Genomic DNA, 26,106 nt, shown 5'->3' with positions numbered 1-26,106 from the left:
GGATGTCATGGTGGCTTTCAGTATACGTTTTTACTTAGTACATTGCAAATGTACTGCCCTTCTTTAACTACATTGTCAAGAATATTTGCAAGTAACTGCAAACAACTGCAGGTTATTCTTATGTGGAGTCATCCACATTGTCTCTGAGTTTGGTAGAATGTACTTTATGGGGCTTCCACTGTGTCTCCACTTGGCAGTGGCACCGATGAAAATGATTCTTGTAACATACAGCTCCAGTGAAACTTCTCAAACGCACTGCCAATACATGTGGTGCCCTACCATCATTCCCTAATTCTAGCTCTTCATTTCTCTTAGTTGACTCATTCTTCCACAAAACATGGGGTACACAATTATGAGTTATAATGCTAATGAGCAAGGTGTGTGCAGATACTGTAGATCCATGACATTTTCCCTTCACATTTTCTCACATTTCTTACCTGCAACGGAGAGTAATAGTAGCTGCCAATGGTTATGTTAAACATATTTCATATGATCTGTGCATATAAAAATTTCTTTCCAGAGTCTCAGAATAGCGCTGTTGCCATCAGCAAGTGTGCACTTGCACCTGGACAGACTATACACAACATCAGAGATGTAGCCTTACCACACCCAACTGCAGAATGTTGCAGAGATCACCATTTGTTTATCTGAGTCTTAGAAGCCTCCATTCCAGTTCATTCATCTAATATGTTGATGGCGCCACCTTTAGTACTATCCATCCCCCACCCACTATCCATTCATCCAAATGATCCCTTCAGCTCCACATAAACAATTTCACCACTACGTAATGGAGCCTCTCATCAACATGACAAAATCCCAGGCAACAAATACAAGAAAAAACATCTGTCCTTGTAACTGATGGTACCTCTCCACTAACCTGACCAAATCCTGGAAATAATTATACGGAAAACCCACCTAAGCAGTCTGTTGCAGAAACATGTACATCACAATTCACAAACATCCAAACCATCTAACTAAAACATGAAATATCTCAGACTAACACTTGGTCAAAAAGTAAGTTGGAGACTCCATCTACTGTCCACAACATATTAAAACTTGTAACCTCCTGAACATGTTGATCACACCCCTTGATGATCATCCATACATACAATATCCGCCCCCCCCCCCCCCCCAATTGCCCCATTCCCCTTCCCCTCATCTTTGCCTCTCAAAATGTTGTAAGAGCATGTAGTTCTCTCAAGTTTTAACATCCATTGAAATTCTTGTGTTGATTTCTACATCTGTTTATCCTCCCTTATTCATTTCCTCTATCAGCTATTAAAGTTTTCTAACATCCTCAAACACCTGAAACATCTGTCCTAATGCTCTCCTAAATTTGCATCACAATATCCATTTGTGTAGCCCATCTTTCAGGGCTCTGGTGACAGCTGTACCAGCATGAACTACCTTCCTTTCACCTACAAACACTTCACATTCATTCGTGTGTGCATTTACTGATGAAGGCCTTATGTGGCAATCTATCTTTTCCTATATTGTTGATATACCTATCCTATTAATTGATTAATTTAAACCTACCTCACCAAGACCAACCTAGATTAAGGCTTGAACCCTCCCTCTTCCACGAATGAATAAATAAATAAATAAATAAATAAATAAATAAATGTCTCCCAACTATTGATTCCTTCCTCCATATACATCAGATTTTTCTTTTTTTTTAATACATATAACTTGCTCCTCCATTATTACCATCACAGAGATGAAAAATGCCCATCACTAACATCAAATTATGCATATCCTCACTGTTCTTAGCATTTTAAATTTTACTTTTGACCACTGTCTTATAAGGTCACTTTCTTGTTTGTCTGTCTGTTCAGTACAAGTTTGCAATTGATTTTAAACTAACTTTCTGCTGGAACAGAGACTTGACTTTCTTCTCTAGTGTATGTTGGAGGGTACTTTGTTTACTGCTGTCATTTGCAGATGAGCTAGATACTTGATACTTTTAGCATTCCTTAGAAGTGGTTAACAATTCAACATTAGCTCACTTTCTTGTCTGGCGTGTAGAGAAGAGTATTTTGTCTACCACTGTTTTGTGGGGAGTACAATTGCTGGTAAGCCTCCACATGAGCTTGAACCTCAATAATTTTTACTTTTGCAGTCGTTTTTCATATATTCATAGAAGGAATCGAAATATTGGTTGAATAAGGTGAAGGTATACTGAAATAAACATAAAATTTACTGTACGTCTCTGTTGAAACCCCATCAAAGTGTTTGAAATTGGTTGAAATATTCCACACAGATGAGACTGAATAGCAAAAGACAATTATTTAAATAAAAATCAACTTTTAATATACCACATTTCTAAATCAGATGAAAAATTATGATATAATTTCTCTTAGTCCTACACAGACAGTCCTGAAAATTGTGAGTGTGAATTTTTAATAACTATGAAAATGTGTATGGAGTGTAGCCATGTATGGAAGTGAAACATGGATGATAAATAGTTTGGACAAGAAGCTTTTGAAATGTGGTGCTACAGAAGAATGCTGAAAATTAGATGGGTAGATCACATAAATAATGATGAAGTACTGAATAGAATTGGGGAGGAGTTTGTGGCACAACTTGACAAAAAGAAGGGACCGGTTAGTAGGACATGTTCTGAGGCATCAAGGGATCACAAATTTAGCATTGGAGAGCAGCGTGGAGGGTAAAAATCGTAGAGGGAGACCAAGAGATGAATACACTAAGCAGATTCAGAAGGATGTAGGTTGCAGTAAGTACTGGGAGATGAAGAAGCTTGCACAGGATAGGGTAGCATGGAGAGCTGCATCAAACGAGTATCAGGACTGAAGACCACAACAACAACAACAGCAACAACAACAACAACATGAAAATACTTGTAAGATTTAAAGCTAAAAATGTGGGGTACATGTAATACACAATGGATGCATGAATAGTTCACCTCCTTACTATTATCTATTGCATGCAGCCTGTGTTTTTCATTGTGAATCTTAACAAGCATGTTCATAGCTATATAAATTCATACTCACAAAGTTTCTGGATTATCTGTATGGTTTAGGAATCTGTATGGGTCAAGGAGAAGTTATTTTATACTTTTTAGTCTGGTTTAAAAACTTGATGTATTAAAATTGATTTTTATTTCAGTAATTTTATTTTCCTCTCATGCATAGACGAACACTGAAGAGAAGTTACTTCACTGCTAACAGTCTTTGCCTAGTAAGGGGAATCCAAATACTGAAATAGCGGGATGGGGGCAAGGAGTGTACCCACGATCATACCTAGAACCCTTCAGGCACATACTAGTTAATGCTCCCACGGTGGCCCGTAGCTTACCTGTTGGTGTGTCTTTGATGCCGGGCACCAGGTGCACCTCGTGGAAGCCGTGCTGCAGCGGTGGCTGCTGAGGCAGACCGTCTCCGGGTCGAGGCCTGGCCCCCAGCTGTGGGGGCGGAGGCCTGGATCCCTGCTGTGGGGGTGGGGGCCTGGCTCCCTGCTGAGGGGGCGGAGGCCTGGCTCCCTGCTGTGGGGGCGGAGGCCTGGCTCCCTGCTGTGGGGGCGGAGGCCTGGCTCCCTGCTGTGGGGGCGGAGGCCTGGCTCCCTGCTGTGGGGGCGGAGGCCTGGATCCCTGTTGTGGGGGTGGAGGCCTGGCTCCCTGCTGTGGGGGTGGAGGCCATGCTCCCTGCTGTGGGGGTGGAGGCCTGGCTACCTGCTGTGGGGGCAGAGGCCAGGTTCCCTGCTGTGGTCTGCTGCTGTTGTACCTGTGGGGACAGCACAGTCTCTTGTAAACTCAGTCTTCTTACAACATAGTCTGAGAATAAATAAAAAGCTTTCAATACGCCACACATTTCTCCATTTTGCAGCTACTTCAACATCTACATCTGTAATCCTCCTGTGAGTGACAGTGGATACTTATCATAGAATTGAATGGGGCTCTGATCATCAAAATGACAGAGAAAATGATTACCTTATCTTGTCTCTCTGCTAACTACTTGAGAATGGTTAAAGTTGACTGAAGAGAATGAGCAATCTCTGAATAAGAATCCTTCCAATGATTATTGACCTTTGATAGCACACAACATATAAAAATGCACATGTTATAGTTTTAGGCCTAAAAAAACTCTGTATTATATTTTTTATATTTTTATACACTCCTGGAAATTGAAATAAGAACACCGTGAATTCATTGTCCCATGAAGGGGAAACTTTATTGACACATTCCTGGGGTCAGATACATCACATGATCACACTGACAGAACCACAGGCACATAGACACAAGCAACAGAGCATGCACAATGTCGGCACTAGTACAGTGTATATCCACCTTTCGCAGCAATGCAGGCTGCTATTCTCCCATGGAGACGATCGTAGAGATGCTGGATGCAGTCCTGTGGAACGGCTTGCCATGCCATTTCCACCTAGCGCCTCAGTTGGACCAGCATTCGTGCTGGACGTGCAGACCGCGTGAGATGACGCTTCATCCAGTCCCAAACATGCTCAATGGGGGACAGATCCGGAGATCTTGCTGGCCAGGGTAGTTGACTTACACCTTCTAGAGCACGTTGGGTGGCACGGGATACATGCGGACGTGCATTGTCCTGTTGGAACAGCAAGTTCCCTTGCCGGTCTAGGAATGGTACAACGATGGGTTCGATGACGGTTTGGATGTACCGTGCACTATTCAGTGTCCCCTCGACGATCACCAGTGGTGTACGGCCAGTGTAGGAGATCGCTCCCCACACCATGATGCCGGGTGTTGGCCCTGTGTGCCTCGGTTGTATGCAGTCCTGATTGTGGCGCTCACCTGCACGGCGCCAAACACGCATACGACCATCATTGGCACCAAGGCAGAAGCAACTCTCATCGCTGAAGACGACATGTCTCCATTAGTCCCTCCATTCACGCCTGTCGCGACACCACTGGAGGCGGGCTGCACGATGTTGGGGCGTGAGCGGAAGACGGCCTAACGGTGTGCGGGACCGTAGCCCAGCTTCATGGAGACGGTTGCGAATAGTCCTCGCCGATACCCCAGGAGCAACAGTGTCCCTAATTTGCTGGGAAGTGGCGGTGCGGTCCCCTACGGCACTGCGTAGGATCCTACGGTCTTGGCGTGCATCCGTGCGTTGCTGCGGTCCGGTCCCAGGTCGACGGGCACGTGCACCTTCCGCCGACCACTGGCGACAACATCGATGTACTGTGGAGACCTCACGCCCCACGTGTTGAGCAATTCGGCGGTACGTCCACCCGGCCTCCCGCATGCCCACTGTACGCCCTTGCTCAAAGTCCGTCAACTGCACATACGGTTCACGTCCACGCTGTCACAGCATGCTACCAGTGTTAAAGACTGCGATGGAGCTCCGTATGCCACGGCAAACTGGCTGACACTGACGGCGGCGGTGCACAAATGCTGCGCAGCTAGCGCCATTCGACGGCCAACACCGCGGTTCCTGGTGTGTCCGCTGTGCCGTGCGTGTGATCATTGCTTGTACAGCCCTCTCGCAGTGTCCGGAGCAAGTATGGTGGGTCTGACACACCGGTGTCAATGTGTTCTTTTTTCCATTTCCAGGAGTGTATAAATAAATCTACACCAACAGAAGATGGCATGTGTGAGTAAAGAATGGAAACAGGAAATACCTTGTGTCTTGCAGAAGGCAGAGTTTAAAAAGACAGTTTTAATTCAGAAATGTTAACAAGAGCTCCCAATAGCAAGATGATTGTATATTCACTAATGTCCTTTGTCACTACTAATATTGCTCTATTCTTAAAATGTAAGGTAAAGAACAAATATAACAACAGTACCAATCTCTACAAATATATTGAAGGATTGGCACTATCACGAAAAGGAATCACATACCTGGGTGCATATGTATTCCACAACCTGCTAGACCACATAAATGTCATGTAGATAATATGATGGGGTTTAAGACTGAACTGAAGAACTTCCTGTTGAGCAACTTGTTTTTTTTTTTTTTTTTTTTTATTCCACCGAAGAGTATCTTCACAGGACCTCTTGAAATTAATATTGCAGGCTATTTTACTATTAAACCTAATGCTGTAATATAGTACACCTTTGTATTGCTAAATCTAAGTCTACATCTGTATATGGATCTACACTTCACAAGCCACATTAAGGTGTTTCGCAGAGGGTACTTCCGCTACCACCCTCTTCACTGTTCCTTTCACATATGACATATGGAGCTTTACCATGTGACATCTAAATTCTCTAATTTTCTAGACACAAAAGAAATAAAGACATTGGCTGCCTGTGAGCATTGATTTATATCAACGGAGAAATTTGAAAATTTGTACTGACTGGGATTCGAACCCAGATCTCCTGCTCACATTGCAGACTACTATGACTAGAGACTACACACTACAGACTACTGCATCATCTGGACACAGGGACCACCTGAACACGTCTCCCATCAGACCCAAATTCTCAACTGACCCACACTCCTGATGTCATGCCCCTCCTCATTAACCTCATTATTGGCAGCATTCACGTAAGAATTTGTGCTTGGTGTGCATCTGTAATGGAGGGATCATTGGTTGTCATCACTATAATTAATTACGTATGTAGTGTCTGTTCTTTCAGTACATGCAAGTGAACAGATACTATTTTGATACTGCAGCTGCTATGAATCAAGACACCAGGAAATTAAAGACATTTGATGCTAGTGGGCATTGATTTACATCAATGGAAGGTTGAAAATATGTGCCTTATTGGTTTGTGGTTGGTGCATCTGCCTAATAAGCAGAACAGCTGGGTTTGAATTCCGGTCCGTCACAAAGTCGTCTCAAAGTTTGACAAATTCTAAATGAGTCAAATGATGTACAAGACAGAAGTTCAACAATTTCAAAATCCAAATTTTAAGAGAGAGAGACCTTGTCGTTGGAGGGGTATCTGTTGAGAGGCCAGCAAACGTGTGATTCCTGAAGAGGGGCAGCAGCCTTTTCAGTAGTTGCAGGGGCAACAGTCTGGATGATTGACTGATCTGGCCTTGCAACACTAACCAAAATTGCCTTGCTGTGCTGGTACTGCGAATGGCTGAAATCAAGGGGAAACTACAGCCGTAACTTTTCCCAAGGGAATGCAGCTTTACTGTATGGTTAAATGATGATGGCGTCCTCTTGGGTAAAATATTCCGGACGTAAAATAGTCCCCCATTCGGATCTCCGGGTGGGGACTACTCAAGAGGACGTCATTATCAGGAGAAAGAAAACTGGTGTTCTACAGATCGGAGCGTGGAATGTCAGATCCCTTAATCGGGCAGGTAGGTTAGAAAATTTAAAAAGGGAAATGGATAGGTTGAAGTTAGATATAGTGGGAATTAGTGAAGTTCGGTGGCAGGGGGAACAAGACTTTTGGTCAGGTGAATACAGGGTTATAAATACAAAATCAAATAGGGGTAATGCAGAAGTAGGTTTAATAATGAATAAAAAATTAGAAGTGCAGGTAAGCTACTATCAACAGCATAGTGAACGCATTACTGTGGCCAAGATAGACACAAAGCCCATGCCTACTACAGTAGTACAAGTTTATATGCCAACTAGCTCTGCAGATGATGAAGAAATTGATGAAATGTATGATGAGATAAAAGAAATTATTCAGGTAGTGAATTTAATAGTCATGGGTGACTGGAATTTGAGAGTAGGAAAAGGGAGAGAAGGAAACATAGTGGGTGAATATGGATTGGAGGAGAGAAATGAAAGAGGAAGCCGTCTGGTAGAATTTTGCACAGAGCACAACTTAATCATAGCTAATACTTGGTTCAAGAATCATAAAAGAAGGTTGTATACATGGAAGAATCCTGGAGATACTAGAAGGTATCAGATAGATTATATAATGGTAAGACAGAGATTTAGGAACCAGGTTTTAAATTGTAAGACATTTCCAGGGGCAGATGTGGACTCTGACCACAATCTATTGGTTATGACCTGTAGATTAAAACTGAAGAAACTGCAAAAAGGTGGGAATTTAAGGAGATGGATAAACTGACTAAACCAGAGGTTGTACAGAGTTTCAGGAAGAGCATAAGGGAAAAATTGACAGGAATGGGGGAAAGAAATACAGTAGAAGAAGAATGGGTAGCTCTGAGGGATGAAGTAGTGAAGGCAGCAGAGGATCAAGTAGGTAAAAAGACGAGGGCTAGTAGAAATCCTTGGGTAACAGAAGAAATATAGAATTTAATTGATGAAAGGAGAAAATATAAAAATGCAGTAAATGAAGCATGCAAAAGGGAATACAAACGTCTCAAAAATGAGATCGACAGGAAGTGCAAAATGGCTAAGCAGGGATGGCTAGAGGACAAATGTAAGGATGTAGAGGCTTATCTCACTAGGGGTAAGACAGATTCTGCCTACAGGAAAATTAAAATGACCTTTGGAGAAAAGAGCCACTTGTATGAATATAAAGAGCTCAGATGGAAACCCAGTTCTCAGCAAAGAAGGGAAAGCAGAAAGGTGGAAGGAGTATATAGAGGATTTATACAAGGGCGATGTACTTGAGGACAATATTATGGAAATGGAGGAGGATGTAGATGAAGATGAAATAGGAGATACGATACTGTGTGAAGAGTTTGACAGAGCACTGAAAGACCTGAGTCGAAACAAGGCCCCGGGAGTAGACAAAATTCCATTGGAACTACTGACGGCCTTGGGAGAGCCAGTCCTGACAAAACTCTACCATCTGGTGAGCAAGATGTATGAGACAGGCGAAATACCCTCAGACTTCAAGAAGAACATAATAATTCCAATCCCAAAGAAAGCAGGTGTTGACAGATGTGAAAATTACTGAACTACCAGTTTAATAAGTCACCGCTGCAAAATACTAACGCGAATTCTTTACAGACGAATGGAAAAACTGGTAGAAGCTGACCTCGGCGAAGATCAGTTTGGATTCCGCAGAATTGTTGGAACACGTGAGGCAATACTGACCCTATGACTTATTTTAGAAAATAGATTAAGGAAAGGCAAACCTACATTTCTAGCATTTGTGGACTTAGAAAAAGCTTTTGACAATGTCGACTGGAACACTCTCTTTCCAAATTCTAAAGGTGGCAGGTGTAAAATACAGGGAGCGAAAGGCTATTTACAATTTGTACAGAAACCAGATGGCAGTTATAAGAGTCAAGTGGCATGAAAGGGAAGCAGCGGTTGGGAAGGGATTGAGACAGGGTTGTAGCCTCTCCCCAATGTTATTCAATCTGTATATTGAGCAGGCAGTAAAGGAAACAAAAGAAAAATTCGGAGTAGGTATTAAAGTTCATGGAGAAGAAATAAAAATGTTGAGGTTCGCTGATGACATTGTAATTCTGTCAGAGACAGCAAAGGACTTGGAAGAGCAGTTGAACAGAATGGACAGTGTCTTGAAAGGAGGATATAAGACAAACATCAACAAAATCAAAATGAGGATAATGGAATATAGTCGAATTAAATCAGGTGATGCTGAGGGAATTAGATTAGGAAATGAGACACTTAAAGTAGTAAAGGAGTTTTGCTATTTGGGGAGCAAAATAACTGATGATGGTCAGAGTAGAGAGGATATAAAATGTAGACTGGCAATGACAAGGAAAGCATTTCTGAAGAAGAGAAATTTGTTAACATCGAGTATAGATTTAAGTGTCAGGAAGTCATTTCTGAAAGTATTTGTATGGAGTGTAGCCATGTATGGAAGTGAAACGTGGACAATAAATAGTTTGGACAAGAAGAGAACAGAAGCTTTCAAAATGTGGTGCTACAGAAGAATGCTGTAGATTAGATGGGTAGATCACGTAACTAATGAGGAGGTATTGAATAGAATTGGGGAGAAGAGGAGTTTGTGGCACAACTTGACAAGAAGAAGGGACCAGTTGGTAGGACATGTTCTGAGGCATCAAGGGATCACAAATTTAGCATTGGAGGGCAGCGTGGAGGGTAAAAATCGTAGAGGGAGACCAAGAGATGAATACACTAAGCAGATTCAGAAGGATGTAGGTTGCAGCAAGTACTGGGAGATGAAGAAGCTTGCACAGGATAGAGTAGCATGGAGAGCTGCATCAAACCAGTCTCAGGACTGAAGACAACAACAACAATAACAAGAACAAGAGAGAGAGAGTGGCGGAGGGGGGGGGGGGGGCGAGAAGAGGAGACATAAGACTGTGGTAACTATGGCACCATAAGGGGACTATGAGCTTCAATGAAAGCTGTGAAAATTTTGAAATCTGTGAGGGAGGTTGTGTAGTGTGTGAATACAGCTGACTTAATCACCTGACACAATCAATATCTGGTGGTGGTCTGCATAATACAGACCTGTTTGTGTCTTTTCTTCAGTCAGATAAGAACCAAAAGTGAAAGCTGCATTGCAAGTTGCATCAGAGAAATGCCTTGGGAATGTAGTAATTCACAGTACATATAAATGAGATGGTAATTAATGGTGGTAGATCCTCAAAGGACTATGCAATTTGATACAGGATATTGATGGTTAGAAAATCTATACAGAATACATAAAGACATGCAGTATATCAACATTTGTGCAATGACTTCCAGCTGATCTTCCATGTAGACAAATGTATTACAATGTACATAAATAGGCAAAAGTAGTATAATGTCATTTCCTTATCATTTTGTCAAACAACCAAAGAAATAATTCACTATAGGAAACTACACGAGACTGTCAGTCTGGAGTGTTTTAGTGTGTGGACATTCTAGAGAAACATGTGCATTAGAAGGTGTTAAATAAAGGGGGAAAAATGTACTCACTGTTTGTAATTTAAGAATTGCAAAAGAAAGTGACTTAAGAGTTACTAATCTCATGCAGAAGTGTGGTGTGGCTACAAAATTGGTCACTGGTTGGTCAGACTGCCAAATTGTGGGACAGATGAGCAGGGGGTGAGGGCTTCAAGATGAGTCGGTACAGTGAAAGACAGTCAGATAGTGACAGTGGCCGAGGTGAAGCAGAAGGCTGTGGGAAGTCTGAGGACATTCACAACGTACATTGCCAGTGGCAGTGAGATTAGGAACACAATATGTCAAACAGTTACCAATGAAATGAAATGTCATGTGGCTACGGCCTTCCATCAGATAGACTGATCACCTGGTGCAAGTCTTCTTATTCGACACCACTTCAGCGAGTCATGTGTCGACGAGGATCATACAGTGATGACAGGACACCCAGTCCCCTTGCAGAGAAAATCTCTGAGCCAGCCAGGAATCGAACCCGGCTCGAGGATGAGGAATTTTCAGCAAAACTCAAATGGTCTGAAGATGCGCAATTTGAGCCCGGCGTTCGTACGAACCACCGCAATTACATCTACTGGTTACAGTTCAAAGACTGGATTGATACAGCTCTTCACATTAGTCTAATTTGCACAAGCCTCTTAATCTCTGTATAACTATTGAACCTGTTTACTGTATTCGTCCTTTGGTCTCCTTCTGCAATTTTTACCCACCACACTTTCCTCAAATACCACACTGACAATTCCTTAACACCTAACAATGTGTCTTGTCAACCAGTGACGTTTTTTCTTTTTCTTCCCAACTTGATTCAGTACCTCCTCATTAGTTACGTGATCTACCCATCTAATTGTCAGCACTCTTCTGCAGCACCACACTTCAGAAGCTTCTGTTCTCTTCTTGTTTAAACTGTTTATCATCCATGTTTCACTTCTATACAAAGCTAAACTCCAGACAAATGACTTCAGAAGAAGTCTTCCCGAAACTTAAATTTGTATTAGATGATAATAAATTTCTCTTTTCCTGAAATGCTTTCTTTGCAAAGCCAGTCTGCATTTTATCCCCTCTACTTCAGCCATTATCAGTTATTCTGCTGCCCAAATAGCAAAGTTCATGTACCACTTTTAGTGCCTTATTTCCTTACCTAATGTCCTCAGCAGCATCTCATTTAATTTAACTACGTTCCATTACCCTTGTTTCACTGTCTTTTATGCTTATGCTCTAGCCTCTTTTCGAGACAGTATCCATTCCATTCAACTGCTCTTCCATAAATAATAACATTTACACACAGAAACCTTCTACAATAAATAATTTATAGGAAAAGTCATGACCCCAGTGTAACTACATTCCACCTAACAAAAGTACCCCCTATGAAAATACTGTTGTTTGCAATAAGGCCTCACCTGTTGCCCGGCCAGATGGCAAAAAGGTTTGTCGGCGGCGGCCTTCTCGAGGGCTTCGGTGAAAGTGCCGGTGGCCGTGGCAGCGGTCTGGAGGAACCGGCAACACCTAGGTCATCCTCGGCTGCTACGAGCTCACCGTCAGGCTTGACGAACACGTCGACGGGCCCGGGGCCGGGTCGGACGACGATGCCACTGCCACCAGTTCTCACCGGTTGCAGCCTCGTCGTGTGGTCGTGCTCCGGCTCGAGGCCGTGAACGTGAAGTTCGTGGTCGTTGCCGTGGATATGGAGGTCGTGGTCGTGATCGTGTTCGTGGAGGAAATGGTCGTGCCCCGGAGGCGGGGGCAGTCCAGCCTCGGGCCTGAGTGGAATGACTAGTGGCCCGCCTTGCTGGTGGTGATGGTGGTGCTGGTGCACGTGGTGCACGCCTCCAGGAGTCGGAGGCGGCGCCGGTGGTCGTGACGGCAGGTGTGGAGGTGGTGGGGGTGGTGTCATGAAGTCTGACGGCCGCAGTGGATGTACCGGTGCTGGAAACCTGTAGGTAGAGCGTGCAGAGGTCAGATTGGTCTTGAAACTCTAGAAAATGTACCTGGTTTCCATTAAGTGGCTCTCCTGGCTGACCTCATGATGAAGGAATTCTAGAGAAGGGACACCCAATTTATCTTTCCATACGTAATTAACTGATACACAACATATCTGACAAAAACAATACAGAAATATGTGCCAAATACGAGGGCATGTGGAAAGTAATGCTTCCAAGTTTTTTATGAGTAAACTCTAAAAGCTTTTTAAATAAAACGCACTTTATTAATTATCTACATCTTTGTTCTTCATTTCTATATAGTCATCCTGGTGACAAACACATTTCTCCCAATGAGAGCCTAGTTTCTTTGTACCATCACTGTAGAATGTTTGACTTTTTTGACAGAGCCACACCACCACCTCTGTTTGCACAGCTTCATCACTATCAAAGTGAAGTCCTTGAAGATGTACTTTATGTTTTGGAAACAGATAAAAATTTAGTGGGATCTAGTCGTGACTGTATTCAATGACAGTGAACCCAAGGAGTCGGGTTGTTGCTGGTATAATGGCACTTGTGTGTGGTGTGGCATTGTCAAGCAGAAGGAGGAGGGATCTACATGTCAAAGAAATCTTTGAATTTATGTTTTCAGTTTTCTGAAGGATTTCTCATGTAGGAACATAGTTATGTTACAGTCTACAATTCGGAGCCCTCTGGCAACAGAGGGTGGCAACTTGCATCATTGATGTGGAAAAATTGACTGACTAATACTGAGAAAAGAATAAAAAATTTGGAGGCACTACTTTCCAGCACATCCTCATAACACAATGAACTGTGACAGCAGCGACATTTATGACTCTGGAGGAAATCATTTATGCGATCCACAAGGTTTGATATTAGGATCACTTCTTTTCCCATTGATCTTGTATATGAATGTGTTTTCATTTATGAAACTCATGAGAAATGAATCATCATGGATAGTGTTTCATGCTTTGTGTATACTATTCATGTGCTTGTGATTGAACCAACAGTGGATAATACATCAATATTATACTGTCGACATATCAACTACGTTGATACAATTTTCTGACAAATCAGAGATCCAAAGCTTAATTTTCCATGCAAATTTCTGTACTTCTGTTATGATGTATACTTAGATTAATTGTAATTAATTAGCTCTAGAAATTTTATTTAATTGTTTTTAACAAAGTTAAACAAATTTCTTGACAAACATGTTTGAAAATTGACAATGATAAATGTGTCACAGAATTGACCATTTAGAACTTAACAACTTTTTCCAAATATGACTTTTTCTGACAATATTATAAAATCTGACATATAGAAAATACTGACATTTTATGTCCAATGTATAACCAGCAATGTGACACATGTGTTTTTACAAAGAGACAGCACGTCAGAAATGGATAAAATTTTGCCATCTCTATGCTTACAGCATGTCCCATAGTGGCAAGATTTTCGTAGTAAAAAATATGACATTTACGGTGACAGCCAATGCTTGTAGTGTGTGTGTTAACTCAAGTGATAACCACTGGCTGGTCGATTTCAGTTGCAGCACTGTGAAATGTCTTTGCAATGGTGTCACAGAAAAATAGAAATAGTTTAAGCATTAGTGTTGTATGGCCAGAATAAATTTTCACTTTATAGTAGACACCAGACTGATTTCAAACTTTCTGGCAGATAACAACTGTGTGGCAGACTAGGACTCAAACTGGAATCTGTTACTATTTGCAGGAAAATGCTCCACCAACTGAGCTATCCAGACATGACATAAAACTTGCCTTCAAGCCTTAATTAAGCTAGTACGTCTTTTTACTTCTAAACTTCACAGACGTTCTCCTGCTTACGTGTGACTGTGACGGGTAGATGAAAAGTGTCCGCGGATGAGTGTGTGGTGTGGCTGGGGCCTGGGGATGTCCAGCACTCATGGAAGAAATGATATTGTGGAGAAATGCCTTATCCACGGACTGTGAAAATGGCTTATTTGTCGTGACAGGTAGATTGGTTGGTAGAGCATTTGTTCACAAAAAGCAAAGATCCTAGGTGTGAATCCCAGTCCAGCACACAGGTTCACTCAGCTAGGTGGTTTGGTATCACAGAGTTCATTGCATTTGGCAGTGCAGACTTAGATACGAGGTCACAGTTAGCGAGGAGGTAGTGGAGAGAGTGGTTACCTGTACTGGTGTGGCCTGCCTCCTGCCACAGAGCCGCCCGTCCCAGTGGAGGGACGGTACAGCGTGACGGGTGGCCTCCTGACGGGAGACGGCTGCGATGACTGTGCAGGCGGTGGGGGCGGGGGTGGCGGTGGCGGGTGGATGAGAGGAGACTCCGGGTGAGCGTGGTGGTGCGGCTGTGGCCTGGGGGCATCCAGCACGACTCCACTCGGCTGGATGCGGTGTGTCTCCTTACCACCCCCGGGGGCAGAGTCCGGCCTGGTGTGCACCGTCGACCCACCGGGGCCCACGTCCACGCTGATGCCCTGTGTGGGAATGAAGTCCATATAACCACCTGTCTGCTGTTTAAACTACAGCAATGCCACTGTGAGTCTGCAAAGAATACCCATAGTTCATTAGTTCAGTGTGTTAACTATTAAGTTTGCCAACTGCCAGACAGAGTTGTAGGGAATCAAGGAAGTGAGTCCAGCCACCAGATACTCTCTTGAGGTGTGGATCTACATTTGTGGAAAAATCTTTGCATGCTTCCCATAGTGCAAGCACTTAACCTGCAATTCACTTCTGCAGTAGCAGACATCACACACACAGGTAAAAATTTCTTAAATGTTGTTCCTAATCTGACCTGAAATCATCTTACCTATTGATATGACAGAGAAGTACAAGACAGTAACAAAGCTGACAGCAATGACTACCTCACACAATTCTGTTAGCTAGGCAATGTTGGTTACAACCATAAACAAATGACTGCCAACCAAACCCTCCGGACTTCTACTGATTCGAGACTAGGGAGCTGACTGGCTAGTTTATAGTTAACACACTGTACTGAGTTCTAGAATTACAAATGGACCAGTTAGTGAGTATACCATAATGTGATTCAAACTGGCTACATAATTACCAAATAGACACACCAAAGAAGCAGCATTTGATATGAAGGAAACAATCACTGTGAGTATCATGTGACTGGACACTATCTCCTAGGGAATATGTCAGTAATATGGATGATAACATGTTGTCCTTTTGTTTTTGAGGCCTGTCTTCCACATTTTGTGTGACAGTAACAAAAGTCATCTGAGCCAACAAGTGGCATTACTATGGTAAAAAATTGATAGCCTGGGGTTGAATAATACATGGAAACAATGTAGGCGCCAAAAAACTGATCACTGCAGAAGGTTTAAATAAAGAAAAATATGTCTGTTCAAATAAGATTTTCGTATAGTTGCACAAAACTGGAATAAGTCTGATACTGCTTGAGTATGGTTGCCTTTTGTGTTGTTGGAGTATGTAAATAAGATGTTTGGGTGTTATCTTCTTGGAATATGTCTGGATAGGAATTTTATTGTTGGCTGGGTCACTTTGGATCCTCATCCTGTGGCACCAAATCTTCTCGCACAGTGAAACCCTCGTGCTTCGTAAGTATCATGACAAATACCTCTGTTCAACTTTTGTTTATCTTTTTCCAGTAAAGCACACACTGCCAGGAAAGCAGACTCAATAGTTGATGAGACAAAGAGCAATCTCAGACGTACCTGTCCTGGAGCAATGTCGACGTTGATGTCGCTGCCTGGCGACCCAGCCACAATGCCGCCTGTCTCTGCAGGGGAGTCCCCAGGATGGACTTCAATGACGGTGCCTACCCCGTGCTCCAGCTGCGGTGCTGAGTCCAGTCCCACAAAGTCCGCAGATACCTATGGACAATCAGATTCAGTCAACTTGTTGCCCAAGTTTAGGAAAGGTAAAGGCACCAGAGAGACAGTTACGATTTTGTGCTCGATAATGGAGGTGAGACTTGAGAAAAATCGAAGCACCTTCAAAGGACTTGATGATCTAAAATGATCCTCCAACAATGTCAAATAGTGCAAGGTGTTTCAAAATTCTGAGGAAAATAGGTAAATAAATGGAAATGCCTTGTGGCTAGGGCCTCCCGTCGGGTAGACTGTTCGCCTGGTGCAGGTCTTTCGAGTTGACGCCACTTCGGCAACTTGTGTGTCGATGGGGATGAAATGATGATGAAAGACACACAACACCCAGTCATCATGAGGCAGAGAAAATCCCTGGCCCCGCCAGGTATCGAACCCGGGACCCCGTGCGCGGGAAGCGAGAACACTACCGCAAGACCACGAGCTGCGGACTGGAAAATAGGTGTAAGCTATAGGGAAAGATGTGTAATGTACAATATGTACAAAAACTGAGAGGGGATACATAATAATTGAGGACCAACAATGAAGTGTTCAGATGAGAAAGGGTATCGGGCAAGGATGGAGTTATCCTCTACTGTCAACCTCTACAACAAGAGGAAACAATTGAAATAAAACATAGATTCAAGAGCGGGATAAATTAAGGGTAAAAAATACCAGAAATGTATATATTTGAGTGATGTCTGCTATGTCTGACATGTCCAATAGAACAGACAGTGCTCATGATGATGTGGCTGGTGCAGGCAAGTATATGAAATAGAGAATGGGGGAAGAAAGGGGAGGGATGGATGGGAATCTGTCACTTCCAGCTGCACAGGGCATTGTGGTAATGCAATGGTGAAGTTCAAAAATTATGCTGGACTGGGATTCGAATCTAGATTTACAGCTTCACAAAAGCAGTTGACTTAACAACTTCAGCTGTCCAAACACGGTCCCTGACTGACTCAAATTTCACCTTGTGGTAAGTTGAAAATTTGAGTCAGTCCACATTACTGTGATGCCCTGCACAGTTGGAAGTCACAAATTCCCACCCGTTCCCTTTATTTCCCCATTATGTATTTCATACACGTAAAAGATATTAACAATAAGAGTCACTGACAATGTTGCTAGCCTCTGTGAAAATGAGGAAGAACTGCAGAATGGGTTGAATGGAATGGGCAGCCTATTGCACACAAACACTATGAATAAACTGAAGAAAGATGAAAGTAAAAAGCAATGGCAGAAACTAGATTAGTGATGAACTTAACATCAAAATTGAGGATCACAAAGTAGATCAAGTGAAACGAGTCTGCTACTTCAGATGCAAAATGACGTGTGGCAGGTGAAGTGAAGAGGATGCAGTAAGCACACCAGTGCTGGCAAAGAGGACATTGCTTGATAAAGTGTCTGCCAGTAGATAGGAGGATAATAATTACAAAAAGAAAGAATGAATTGTGCAGGTGGTAAGTTCGGCACACTGTACGTTACCTCCGGGACGGGGAAGGGCGAGTTGTCCCGGAAGACGTCGTCGGCGACGAGTGGCGAGGGCGCGGGTGCGCTGAAGACGTGCGCGGTGTGGCTGCCCCTGGGGATGAGCACGTTTGCCACCTGCGAGGGCCGGATGTCCACCAGCAGTGAGGCAGCCTCAGCCGGCACCAGTGCGTGGCGGTGTGGCACCGGTGAGCCGTGAACCACCTCACCGGCGCCACCCTCTGCCACCAGCACAGCCTGTGAGCCCGTCACTACGGACTCCAACTGCAACAGACAACACTCACTAATGGAGCTGTCCTCTGCCACCAGCAACACCTCTGCTAGCCAATCACCATAGACAACAGCTGCAACAACATACAACACTCATTACAGGAACAGGAACAGTGCACCACCTCATAGGCACCGTCCTGTCACCAGTATCACCAGCTAGCCTGTCACTGCAGACTGAGACAACAAACAACACTCCCTGATGGAGGAATACACCTCCACACTAGTCCTGCCCTCTCCCCTCTCCCCTCTCCCACTAGCGACAGCCTCTTCTCCTACATCCGTCAGGCCATTTATAATGTGCACTGTACCCCGGAGTTCAGTTGAAACAAAACTAACTAACTAACTAACTCTCTCTCTCTCTCTCTCTCTCTCTCTCTCTCTCTCTCTCTCTCTCACACACACACACACACACACACACACACACACACACACGCACGCACACATATATATATCTAAAAACAAAGATGATGTGACTTACCAAATGAAAGTGCTGGCAGGTCGACCTGCCAGCACTTTCATTTGGTAAGTCACATCATCTTTGTTTTTAGATATATTTTTCCTACGTGGAATGTTTCCCTCTATTGTGGAATGTTTCCCTCTATTATATATTTATATATATAAAAACAAAGATGATATGACTTACCAAACAAAAGTGCTGGCAGGTCGATAGACACACAAACAAACACAAAAATACATACAAAATTCAAGCTTTCGCAACAAACGGTTGCTTCATCAGGAAGGAGAGGGAAAGACGAAAGGATGTGGGTTTTAAGGGAGAGGGTAAGGAGTCATTCCAATCCCGGTAGCAGAAAGACTTACCTTAGGGGGAAAAAAGGACAGGTATACACTCGCACACACACACATATCCATCCACACATACACAGACACAAGCAGACATGTCTGTGTATGTGTGGATGGATATGTGTGTGTGTGCGAGTGTATACCTGTCCTTTTGCCCCCTAAGGTAAGTCTTTCCGCTCCCGGGATTGGAATGCCTCCTTCCATCTCCATTAAAACCCACATCCTTTTGTCTTTCCCTCTCCTTCCCTCTTTCCTGATGAAGCAACTGTTTGTTGCGAAAGCTTGAATTTTGTATGTATGGTTATGTTTGTTTGTGTGTCTATCGACCTGCCAGCACTTTCGTTTGGTAAGTCACATCATCTTTGGTTTTAGATATATTTTTCCCACGTGGAATGTTTCCCAAAAACATTCATTTCCATTGTCCAAGAAAATACCTTTGAAATTATCAAAGAAATATGCATAATGTTATGATGTCGTATCTCCTGAAGGATAGGTAAGTGGTTCTTCCCCAACATCAATTGTTGCTGGATAGCAAGAGATATGTGTACCAAGTACACCCCCCCCCCCACACACACACACACATTTTATATTTTTATTTATATACAGAGTCCACCAGAAAAATGTATACATTCTTTGTCAGGCTCTATCGAGATATTGATATTGTAGTTCAATTTGAGTTACAAGTGTGTTACATTATGGTTTTTGGCTCAACTGATGTTAGTACTTTCATCTTGGTATTAAAAAAACAAGATGAATGGAGCACACTTGACATTTGAGCAACGAAAATGTATTGTGAAGTGGTTTTTCAAGCTTGATAATGCCATTGATGTGCAATGTCAGTGGAGGTGGGATTTTGAAACAGAATCGTCAATCCGCCTAACAATTAACCCTTTAACTTCTCTGGATGTGTTAATGCGTGCACCTCTGTACCTGTCCCTGTGTGATCTGAACGTGTTTTTGTGTACCACCAGTCCTTCTACCTGGTACTCTGAAAGTGTCTACACATAGACGCGTTCGGAGTACCAGGTAGAAGGACTGGTGGTGTGCATAAACACGTTCAGAGCACACAAGGACAGGTACAAAGGTGCATACATTAACATGTCCAGAGCAGTTAAAGGGTTAAATGCATCATTGACAAGTCTGAATTGCATGAAACGATTTGTGACATTCACAAAAGAAGGCAGTGTACAGCTACAAGTCCTGCTTTGTCGGCTCTCGTGTTGAAAACGTTTGTTAATTCTCTACAGAAGTCTGTTACGCAGTGTGCATGTGAAGTGGGGGTTAGCAGTACAAGTATATGAAGACTTCTGAAAGCTGCAAAGTGAAAAGTTTACCCTCCACAATTACTGCACGCAATTAATGATCATGATGCTGATTGCCGAATACAATTGTGTGAATGGTACCAGCAAATGGTAACTGATGATGAACATTTTTGTGACGAAGGTAGTGTGGAGTGACAAGGTACAATTTAAATTTAATGGAACTGTGAATCGGCATAACAGTGTGTACTGGGCACTGGAAAAATCTGCATGTTTATCTGTATAAAGCGATCAATCTACAAGGTGTTCATGTGAGGTGTGAACTATCATCTAGGGGCTTAGTAGGACACTTTCTTTGATGCTACTGTCACTGAAGAAGTGTACCTGGAAATGTTTCACACATCAATTTTGCCAGGTATATGTGTACTTTATGGAGCTGATGAAGAGGTCTTCTACCAACAGGACAGGGTGCCACCACACTACCACCTAGCCGTACTATGAAGCTTTCCTGGATGACAGTTTGCCAGGGCATCGGATCAGACAAAGATGGCCCATTGAGTTTCCTCCATGTTTGACACATCTAACACCTATGGACTTTTACTTGTGGGGAACTGTGAAAGATAAAGTCTATTGACATAAGCCACGCACACTGGAGGAACTCCGCCAGGAGATTACAGTGACACGTGCAGCAATCTCCACTGTAACAGTGACTGATGTAGTTGCGGTGACCGCTCATCATTCTGTTATGTGCATAGCCAACAATGGTGAACATTTAGAACATTTGAAGTAACCATGTGCTAAACTGAAGGTTGTACAAAATATGTGATCAATTATTAAATGTAAAATAAACATGTAAGTAATACTTTTCAGTCCTTAAAGTGTATATACATTTTTCTGGCGGACTCTGTACGTTGATGAGCCACAATATTATGACAACTCCACACTGCGAGAATGAATTCTGCCTGGTGATGTTACAGGCACATGATGTGGTAAAGAAAGAAGAGCAATGATATGGGTCACAAATCGAGATATCCACTGATGTAAGCCACTTTGACAAAGTGTAGATTGTTATGGCCTGATGCCTGAGAATGAGCATCTCAGAAAAAACAAAAATGGTGTGCTGTCAGGTTGCTAGTGCTGTGAGCGTCCACAGAAAGTAATCAATGAACGGTGAAACTACATGTAGGTGACAAAGCGTCAGATGCCTATGTCTCACCACAGAATATGCAAGTCAGAGGCTCACCCCGTCTTGCCAGGGTAGGTGGAGATCTGTAGCATATATGATGCTGGTGCAGCCACAACTGTTTTGGAGCACACTGTTCGGTGCACATTGTCAAACGTGGCTCGCTGCAGCAGACGAGCTCCACGAGTTACCATGATGACCGAATACTATCTTCAGTTACGGCTGCAGTGGGTGTGGCATCTAAATTTGACAGTGCATCAATTGAATGATGTTGCCCAGTCAAATGAATCATGTTTCTTTTTACATCAGATGGATGGTCTTGTGCAAATATGCTGTTATCCAGGTGAATAGCTGCTCAAAACATGCACTCCGCCTTGGACACAGGCTGATATTAGCTGTATTATGCTATGGGGACATTCACCTGGTGGTAATCAAAGGCAGCACAAGAGCTGTGGACTGTGTGTCATGCTTGATGTCTTCTTCTCCTAAGATGGCTTCTTCTGACAGGAAAACTGTCCATTTCACAGGGCCAGAACAGTGCTACAGTAGTTTCAGGAGCTCAATAGTGAAGTCTGGTGGCTTGGCCACCAAATTCACCTAATCTGTACGTGATGGAACACTATTGAGTGTGCCAACAAATCACCAGCCTGTAACTGACTGGAATTACATTACTTGTGAGTAGACATTTGTGCAACGTACCTCTGAAAACCTACCGAGCTCTTTTCAGATCCCTACTGAGAGGAATTGTGAATCTATTGCATTCCAAATATGGACCAAGATGCTATTAAACAGACGACCAAAAGTTTTGACTCCTCAGTGTATCTCTAGCCTGCCAAATTTTTATGCTAAAATGTGCTCCAGTGATAATGAAACACAGTGACAGTTAAAAATATTCCTTTTTAGGCATTTCAAAATGGAAACTGAATAACATATTTTCAAGTGATAGAAATTTGTTAGGAGCTCCCATTTTCTATTACAAGCCATTCAAACAACCATAAAGTTCAGCCTGATATTCCATTCAAGACCAGCATAGGACTTTTATAGTTTGACATCCATTCTTGGTGGACAATTACAGTTTAAACTAGTCACAAATGACTAATACAGCGAATACATTGACAGTGGGTTCCCACTCTCTTTGAATATTTAGGTCAGCCCTGGAGGTCTCAAGTAGTCTTATTTGTGGTCCCGCAGTGAATAACACCAGTTTTTTAACTTGGTCAATTTATACTACCGTACAGCAATAATAGTTCCAGAGTTACAATATATGACTTAAGCAATATTTTCACCAACTTTGTGGCATTCCATTATTCACAAGAAATGGCCAAATCTGCTATGTTTGATGTAGAGAACCTCTGATTTATGATATGTGAAAACACAAGCGTGTAAATTCCAAAAGCTGGTCAATGACTCTGAGACAATAACAATGTTTGTTTTCATTGGTTTTTCACTGTGGAATTGTTACACTTTTTAAAAAAATTAATATAAATAGTTACAACCACAATAAACCTTTTTTTAAAAAAAACTTATATGAGGTTACGGTCTGTTTTAGATCATCTTCAGACCCACACTGAAATATTTACACGCAACAGAATTAAAGGGATGTAGTAATATACAAAATACATCTTAGATAACAAATAATAAAAGAAGAAATTATACCCATGATGTAGATGGTGGCTGTGAACAGAGCACATGCTACACCTCCATGAATGCTAACTGCTAGGGAGAGTGAAGCAGCTGTTGCTTAAATACATGATGCTCCACCCACTGCACACCAGTTACATCAGCAATAGCAACTCAGGCATGCAGGATGTCAAATAGTTTTTACAATAAAGTATATATAAAGTGGTCACACGAAAGCTAACAACAGATGAAGAAATAAGTGCTTTATATTATATAAAGTAACTGCTATACACAACCATATATCAATCTGTGATAAAAATATACATAAAAGAGATATTCAATCATAATTTGTTGTGAGAGCATTGACAGCCATCTGTGGGCATTTATCATAAAGTTGTAGACTATATAGCAGCAAAGGCGGCAGTTAGGTGAAGTTAAAGGTTGTTGTGGAGACCTCTTTATTGTAAAAACCATATGACATCATGTGTGCCATTGGCTATCGCTGATGTAATCACTGTGTAATGGGTGGAGCATCATGTATTTAAGCAACATCCACGGAGGTGCGGCAGCTGCTCCGTTCACAGCGACCATCTGTATCATGGGTATGAGTTCTTTTATTGTTTGTTATCTAAGATATATTTGTTATATTACTACATCCCTCTAATTCTGTTGTATGCAAATATTTCAGTGTGGATCTGAAGATGATCTAAGACAGACCAAAACTGGTAACCTCATATATATAAAAAAGTTTATTGTGGTTGTGACTGTTTATATTCACTTTTAAATAATAAATAAACTGCTATACTCCAGAGAGACATTTTCTCAAAAATTACAGTTACACTTTTATTTTTTAAACACATTTTTGTATTAGATTTGTGAAGTAAGTAAAGCTGTCACCAATCTGTAAATTGTTTTGAACACCACAGTGTTTTGATAGACAAGTGCTCCGTCAGGAAGTTGTATCCTTTCTCACAAAAACCGTAAGACAAAGAATGGACCACTGTGGCTCTCTCCCTTCTGACTCAATACACACAACATGTTTAAAACCTCAGCTCTGCCCCAAAGGGCCCGTAACTCCCATTCTAACCTGGCAAGGACTATCTAATGATTCCTAACTTTGAGAGTTGTCAAAAATCACACCACAAAATTATTTCAACATGCAGACCTTTCAGTCAGTCAGCATCCAGAGCAGAATGCAGGTACTTCAATTAGCCATTTGCTGCTAATGCTCATAGTACTTGTCACTATTTAGCCTGATTAAAGGAAGGCTGGCTCATTAGCTCCAGGATGGAGAACAGATCGCATCCTTCAAAACCTGGAAAACCAGTGCCACTGTCCACAATAGTGACCTCTACTAACTGGTGGGTGTGGCCAGAAACATATATGTTACACATTTTCCAAATGTTTTTCTAGCAATGATGTTGCTCACATACGACTGGAAAGCAGTACAGGAACCACCTTTGTGTTGAGTACAATTCCACAATTTCCGTATTTGTACAAATTGTGCACTCACCTTGTAGGGCAGGCCTTCTACGACATGTGGTCGCAACTTTAGTGCTGGAGGCTTCTGGTTATTGTTGAAGTTAAGGTTGAGGTTGTTGTGGTGGTTGTAGTTGAGGCTGGGATGCGGCCTGTCGTGGTGGATCCGGTAGTGGTTGGCTGAGCCCGGAGGCCGGGCCTGGATCTCTCCTCCCACCTGGTTGCCTTGAGGTGACGGGGGCGGTGGCGGTGGTGGTCCCAGGAACTCGTCCCTGGTGAACAAGGTGCAGATGCCGTCACATTTCACATTGTGGATCTCCGCGATCACCCCTGTCGGCTACTGTGTGACCATCAGAAGCACGAAACTGTGACCATGTTTTAGAAAAGTATTAATCTGCAATATTACCTGTGCCATCTTCCATAGATGAGATTGTTAGTACAGTGACCCTAAGATGCAGTGATTACCTATTCTAATTTGGTCGGTGCAAGAAATTTCAGTAACTAAATTTTTGTTGTCAAGAAGAGGAAGGGGAGTAGGGTGCGTGTGTGTAGTTGCAGGCCTGCATAGTAATTTCACCAACGAAATATTGGTCTAGCTCCACAATTTCATTATTCTATATTGATATAAGCTATAAGGGAGTTATAAGAATCTGACTGCAAAACACAATAAAAATACAGTAGATGTAAAAGCTGTTGAATATATGAGAGGAAACTTACAGAAGAATGTACACTGCTCCATCTGGAAATACATAAAAAAGAGGGTTTATTATTTGGGGGCCTGGGAGGAGAGTTGGTGTTGAACATAGGAAAAATATAAAAGAGGGAACAAATAAAAAAAATTAGTTCCATAATGCGAATCTAGGAGGAGCCATTTGTTTACGTTTTTCGACATGGATCACTCCTTGGACTATCTGCACTTATGACTTCTGCCATGCTACGGACTTTGCTACTGGCTACCTGTGAACTCTGTTCACATTGGCCACAGGGGCTGCCTGTTTGTACACCCTGTCTCTGCGTCACCACCAGTGTAAGTCGTCATAAACTGTGTTCCATCTACGCTGAGTAAAATAAAAAGCCTTGCAGCATCTAATACAGTTTTATCTCTGGTTGACTGTCTATAGTACATCTGAATGAAGTGACCAACAATACTCTGCCTATGTACTGATATTCCAATGGCCCCAATATCGTCATTACACCATTTTGGTATACTGGTGAAAGTGTTCACCAAACAATTGGAATGAAAAATCATTTCCTGAATGTCAGATCCAATGAACATGCCTTCTTTAAGTTTCACATTTGATGCACCGTATTTACTCGAATTTAAGCCGCACTCAAATCTAAGCCACACCTGAAAAATAAGACTCAAAATCGAGGAAAAAAATTTTTCCCAAATCTAAGCCGCACCTGAAATCTGAGACTCGAAATTCAAGGGGAGAGAAAAGTATTAGGGCACACCTCCAAATCGAAACAAAGTTGGTCCATTGTAATATTAGACACAATGTAGGTCGAATGAATGACGATACA

General features: G+C 42.5%; 1 protein-coding gene across 1 annotated transcript in view; it reads right to left on the bottom strand.

The window, feature by feature from the left end:
• LOC126427962 (uncharacterized) overlaps positions 1–26,106 on the bottom strand; it is a 184,855-nt gene that overhangs the window by 76,703 nt on the left and 82,046 nt on the right. Inside the window, exons 13-18 of the mRNA XM_050089850.1 lie at positions 24,617–24,854; positions 17,968–18,234; positions 16,333–16,491; positions 14,807–15,111; positions 12,096–12,629; positions 3,316–3,740 (exon numbers count right to left, since the gene is read on the bottom strand). Of these exons, the coding sequence (XP_049945807.1) occupies positions 3,316–3,740; positions 12,096–12,629; positions 14,807–15,111; positions 16,333–16,491; positions 17,968–18,234; positions 24,617–24,854 (1,928 nt within the window). The remainder of the gene's footprint in view (positions 1–3,315; positions 3,741–12,095; positions 12,630–14,806; positions 15,112–16,332; positions 16,492–17,967; positions 18,235–24,616; positions 24,855–26,106) is intronic.

Source organism: Schistocerca serialis, chromosome 12 (genome assembly GCF_023864345.2).
Source record: "Schistocerca serialis cubense isolate TAMUIC-IGC-003099 chromosome 12, iqSchSeri2.2, whole genome shotgun sequence".
In the NCBI taxonomy this organism is placed as follows: domain Eukaryota; kingdom Metazoa; phylum Arthropoda; class Insecta; order Orthoptera; family Acrididae; genus Schistocerca; species Schistocerca serialis.
This window is presented reverse-complemented; position numbering and strand designations above follow the sequence as displayed.